Source organism: Bidens hawaiensis, unplaced genomic scaffold (assembly GCF_021521415.1).
Source record: "Bidens hawaiensis isolate Kalapana, Puna unplaced genomic scaffold, B.hawaiensis_p1.1 tig00005195_1, whole genome shotgun sequence".
NCBI classification, from domain to species: Eukaryota; Viridiplantae; Streptophyta; class Magnoliopsida; order Asterales; family Asteraceae; genus Bidens; species Bidens hawaiensis.
In genome coordinates, this window is record NW_027491335.1 from 294,197 (window position 1) to 299,776 (window position 5,580).

Consider the following 5,580-nt stretch of genomic DNA (forward strand, 5'->3'; position numbering starts at 1 on the left):
GGTGAATAGCCTCCCAAGATACAATGAAATAATGTGTATATATATGTTGACCAACTCTCAAGCAGTGGTGATAACTCAGGACGAATTAGTGAGAGTTACACTGATTTTAGTTTATGAGAACTTTGTTTCTATAATTGTTGCTTATAATTCGAGTATAATAAGGGATAGCATATTTGACAAAGTTTGATGTGTGCTAGTGTTCTAATTTCAAAAGTGAAGAGTGTTATATTTAATTATCTATATGACATTGGATGTCCTTTTGAATAAGTATCACCGTTTCGAACACAAGCAGTATATTCCAAAAGAACTGGTATTCGCACATCTTTACCCTTGGCCACGAAACTCTTTTGGATTTTTCATTTACTCAACTCTTCCTCTTTCAATCCGAAACGAAAAAGAAGAAAGGAAGGAAAAAACAAAATAGAATTTGTAACTTACTATCCTCTTATGCAAGATTTCATTACACTCAATATCGGAAATAAGATAGAAAGATTTCTAAACTTTCAAATCACAATACAAAATTTTATATTTTATAAATAAGTATCTTGTATAATACATTTTCCCTAGAACCACTGCTTGTATTCGACTTCCATAGAAATTTAATATTAATTAAATTCCGACCTTTCTAATCTAGTACCCTTTTGATAATGTACGGTATGAACATGTCATTCTGAAGATCATGCTTGTTCGTGTCATGTTTGAACATGTCACCCTTATGTAAATCGTCAAATTGGTTCACTCTCTTTCGTTAAACTATACATCTATACTGGAACCATCTTGACAATTATGCTATTAAACACCAAATTAAATTGAAGACCTCACCCACACTACACATACAGAAAAGATGTGTCGCTCCCTTTTAAATCATCACGTCTTTTTTATTTGGTTGCACATACAGAAATAAGTGTTGCACCCTTTTAAATAATCACATCTTTCTAATTTATGCTATGATTAAATCCCAATCCAATTGATAAAACTAAGCTATCTACATGATCGTTATTTCTTCTAACTTTCAAAGATATCTTTCACAAATTTCATCATATAAAGGTTTCACATGTAGTTTTTTACTATTGCAATTAAAGGTGTTTTTTTTTTAAATAAAAGGATCCAATACAATAATTCTTTATCGTACATTACATACACGACATTGCAAAACGTTGATTTTCAAACATCCTAAATTACAATTACACTCATCTGACAGTCCCTCTCCCTCAATCCTTCTCCACCACCACTTGACGGCATCAACACACGCCCTTCACCATCACCGGAGTCGACAACGAGGGCTCGAAAACTCGGCGGAAAAACACGAACACCGCTCCCGTTTTTCGATAAGAACCGAAATTGAAATTGAAGCCAATTGATTGGTTAATATTCGAAATCGATTCATTTAATTATCTTACCCTCCTCAGACCCTACCATAGCATTGCTATTGATGGGATATACTGAGTACGATGATGATGATGATTCATTTAATTATCAATTTGAAATTTCAATCGATCAATTTTGACCTCTGAGTGATGGGTTTTAGCATTGAATGTATTAGGATTTAAGCCTGAAATGTTTAAAGGTTTAATCTTAAACGTTTTAGGGTTGAGAATTTGACTTAAACGTTTAAAGTTTTTAAATACTGAACGTATTCCGCGTACCTAATGTACGTTAAACAATTATGGTACGTTAACTCACCCGTTTTTTTATCCTTTCTAATAATACATTTTTCAATTTTTTTTCCATTTTAATTTAAGATTTACATTTTCCAAAAAGAAAACAAGGAGAAGAGGTTGTTATGCGTGGCGCGTGACTGAAGCGTCTCACACAGTCACACTCTCGCCTGCCTGAACAAACATTCAAACAAACTCATTCCAGAGATACATACATATACACACACACACTTCTATATCTCTCTCTAATCACACCTACACGGCTACACATCCTCTCTGAACGCCATTAATGGAGGTAAACATCTCTCTATCTCTTACATATTATTATTACATTTTCATCTCCAAATAACTGATCAAACATGCACGTACTCGAATGCTCACAGAGAATCAATTTCTCGTTGAACGTGTTATCTGCAACTCTATTCGCCGCAACGATTCTGTTCACAGTGACTTCGGCACTCAAGGTCAATTCCGAAACTAATCATCAATTAATTATCTATTTGCAGCTAATTTTATCGATTAATTTTGACTTGGCCTTAACAGGAAGGAGAAATTTGCGTTAACGATAAGAGCTGTGACTCCGGATCACAATGCGGAACGTGTACCGGAAACGGCACCGTTCCGCTTCGGTGTGTTCGCATTCAGCCTCATAGTCCTATTCGTAAGGTATATTATATTTATATGTTAGTGTTTATGAGTGGAACTGGAAATGAAGTAGAGTGTTGAAGTGTTTATCAATGTGAATTGTTTTTGGTTAGAGGATTACCGTTCAATCGGTACTCGTGGTTGATGACTCATAACTCGTTTGCTAGAATTGGACATAAGTCGGTTACAGGCGCAGTTCTTCTAGCTCCGATGAACCAGCAGGATTCCGTTACTGCTCAGCTCGGAGTATGCTTTTCGTTTCTCTCTATCAGTCACACACTCACACACACGCGCGCTAAATTGCAATTGATTAATTGACTGCTTATTCATCGCGTATAATTGATTGATAACTGTTCTGAACGATCGAAAGTCCTTCGAGAAACTCAATTATCGCTGCATCACTAGAATAAGCTTTAATAATGTCTAATATTGTGGAAATTGTACTTAGAAACTGGTATAACATTGAATATTTTTCAGTAGCAACAAGAAATAGATTAAGTGGCCATGAATTACATTAGGAGTGTATGCCAATTTAGAATTGAGATCTGAGAACTGGCCTTAAAAGTTAAAACAACTGTATTTATTTTTCAGCCAACATTGTAGAGGCTTTGACTGCTATATATAGCAATCTGTTTTTACAAGATATTCTTCTACAAGTGAAAGAATCTAAGAATCAATTTGACCTTGTCAATCCTTAAGTTTAATCAACTATAGACTAATATGTAGTTAACAACCATAATTGGAATACAATAAAGAGTGGAAAATTTGCCTTGTATGGCAGAACACTACAAGACTGAATATCTCAGTGGACCTACATTTGCTGCTTGTATCACTTTTCTATAGACTTAACAATGGTCAGAAACTACTATTTCTTATCACAAATAGAATAGCCCCATTAGACTTGAATCCAGAATCTCATGTTTGTTGTAGTTAAGATGCTTTATTTAACTTCAGTGAGCCAAATTCTTCTAGTACAGTTTTTATATATAAAAATATTGCCTATGGTTTCTTTCTTGAACTGATCTTGAATTACTTAAACTTCCATGCCAATGAAAAGCTGTCTTAACTATGTATACCTTGTATTGTTTAAGCAAAAGATATGTTTTTACTGATTTTGCAGAATGGCGTGAGAGGTCTGATGCTCGATATGTATGACTTTGAGAATGATATTTGGTTATGTCACTCCTTTCATGGGAGATGCTTTAACTACACAGCTTTTGTAAGTATTTCTATTACTACTCTCATCGCCTGTAATCACTATGTATTCTTTTGATAAACTTTGAAATCCAAACATATTATTTAGCAACCTGCAATCAATGTTCTGAAAGAGGTTGAAGCTTTTCTAGAAGCAAATCCTACAGAAATAGTCACCATAATCATTGAAGACCATGTTACCTCACAAAGTGGTCTAACCAAGGTCTTTAAAGCTTCTGGTCTGGGCAAGTTTTGGTTTCCAGTATCTCGAATGCCAACCAATGGTAGTAACTGGCCTACAGTTGACACCATGATCGAGGATAATCAACGGTTGGTAGTATTTACAACTAAGTCTTCTAAAGAAGCTTCCGAAGGTATTGCATATGTGTGGAGATACTTGGTTGAGAATCAGTGTAAGTGTTAACTCTTAATCTCAACTTTATCAAAATCTTCCAATATGTATGACGTTTGTTAATGAAGTCTGTAAACTGCAGATGGATCTGATGGAATGAAAAATGGGTCTTGCCCCAACCGTGCTGAGTCAGCTGCTATGAACACTAGATCAAGATCTTTGGTTCTGTTTAACCACTTCCCTGACACCCCGGATATGATTGAATCTTGCCAGCACAATTCTGCTCCACTGATGACCATGATGAACACTTGCCATGATGCTGCTGGTGAACGATGGCCTAATTTCATTACTGTTGACTTCTACAAGGTATTTTTGATAATAATTGTTTTCACCGAACACCGAATAAACTCAACTCACTTATACACGTTATTGAAATGTTTAGAGAAGTGACGGTGAAGGTCCACGCGCTGCTGTAGATTTGCTAATGGGCAGCTAGTTTGCGGTTGTAACAACATCGACTCATGCAGAGTATGCTTTCATTTTCATTAGCATTAATGTTTCCATAACTAAACCGGTCACCTTAGCGGTCCACTAGTCGGATCATTTATAAAATTAAACTACATATATAACTAATGTCAAACAAAATATGAAACTGTTTTATGTTTTGATGTGGAATTGTAATTTAGTAAAATACGAAGATTTAAATAAGTAATATATTGAGTTGAAGTAGTAAATGGATCTAGGAGTGCAAATGAGCTGAGCCGAGCTTGAGATTAGCTCGTTTTGACTTACTAGAGCCCACTTTAGGCTCGATGATCTAGCTTGTGCTCATTTATTAAACAAGCTTATTTAAGGCTCACGAGTTGGCTTGGCTCGTTCTCACACCGCTAAATTTGAAGGAAAAATAACATAAAAAGATTGAAATCCGGTCAGACTGGTTCAAATGGGGACGGTTCAAATACAAACTCAATCAAACCAGTTATATAGCTTGTTCACGGTCCGATTCTGAAAACAATGATTATCATCATTAATATGAAGTGCTGAAAACAACAAAGATAGAAAACCTATGACTAAATGATATTATTGAATCTATTTGCAGTCAAAGATGCAATTTGGAGAGTGTATAGCATCAGAGGACAGTCCTGCACCAGCCCCAGCTACAGAAGTATCTACATCAACAACAGCAGCAGCAAAAGGAAGAGGATTCAAGAAAAGGTATGCCCATTCAGGTTATCAACAGCTTCAGTTTGGATGGTTTATGGGGACAGGTTTGATCATCCTTTCTTTCTCAATAATGAGGGTTTAGTAAACTCAGTTTAAAACATTAGATTGCAAAAGGAGATTGGTGTAAAGTGAGTCTCATATATGAATCAATGGTAATTTTGTTGAAGAGATAGGCTGCTTTTACTTACTATTGATTCTCTCCTAGACTTCATATAATGCACATCGCTTATAAATGGACACATTAGGTTGGAATTCCTTGGTGTCTGGTTATTCGAATTTGGGAAAACCGATTCAGGTAATTTGTAACTCGATTCGGGTTGATTTAAACAAAACACTATATTTCATATATATATATATATATGAAGGGAATGTACATGTAATATGAATTTTGGCATTCGGGACTATCCAGTTCGGTTCAAAATCCACAAATACATAACTTGATTCGATAATGGAAACTCACAAATTCACAACTTGATTGAATTACTGAATTCTGAATTCCAGACAAAC

General features: G+C 35.3%; 1 protein-coding gene across 2 annotated transcripts; it reads left to right on the top strand.

The window, feature by feature from the left end:
- The first annotated feature begins 1,757 nt into the window (after positions 1–1,757).
- Positions 1,758–5,355, top strand: LOC143629401 (PI-PLC X domain-containing protein At5g67130-like). 2 transcript variants are annotated; one of them, XR_013152942.1, is made up of 5 exons: positions 1,758–2,549; positions 3,424–3,522; positions 3,607–3,910; positions 3,992–4,377; positions 4,949–5,355. XR_013152942.1 is itself a non-coding variant. In XM_077098686.1 (4 exons), the coding sequence occupies exons 1-4, from the start codon at positions 2,448–2,450 to the stop codon at positions 4,297–4,299; spliced, it is 813 nt and encodes a 270-aa protein (XP_076954801.1). In that variant the 5' UTR covers positions 1,758–2,447; the 3' UTR covers positions 4,300–4,928. The 2 variants fall into 2 exon arrangements, 1 of the variants encoding a protein (XP_076954801.1); XM_077098686.1 differs by lacking the exon at positions 4,949–5,355 and having other exon boundaries at positions 3,992–4,928.
- The last annotated feature ends 225 nt before the right edge of the window (positions 5,356–5,580 follow it).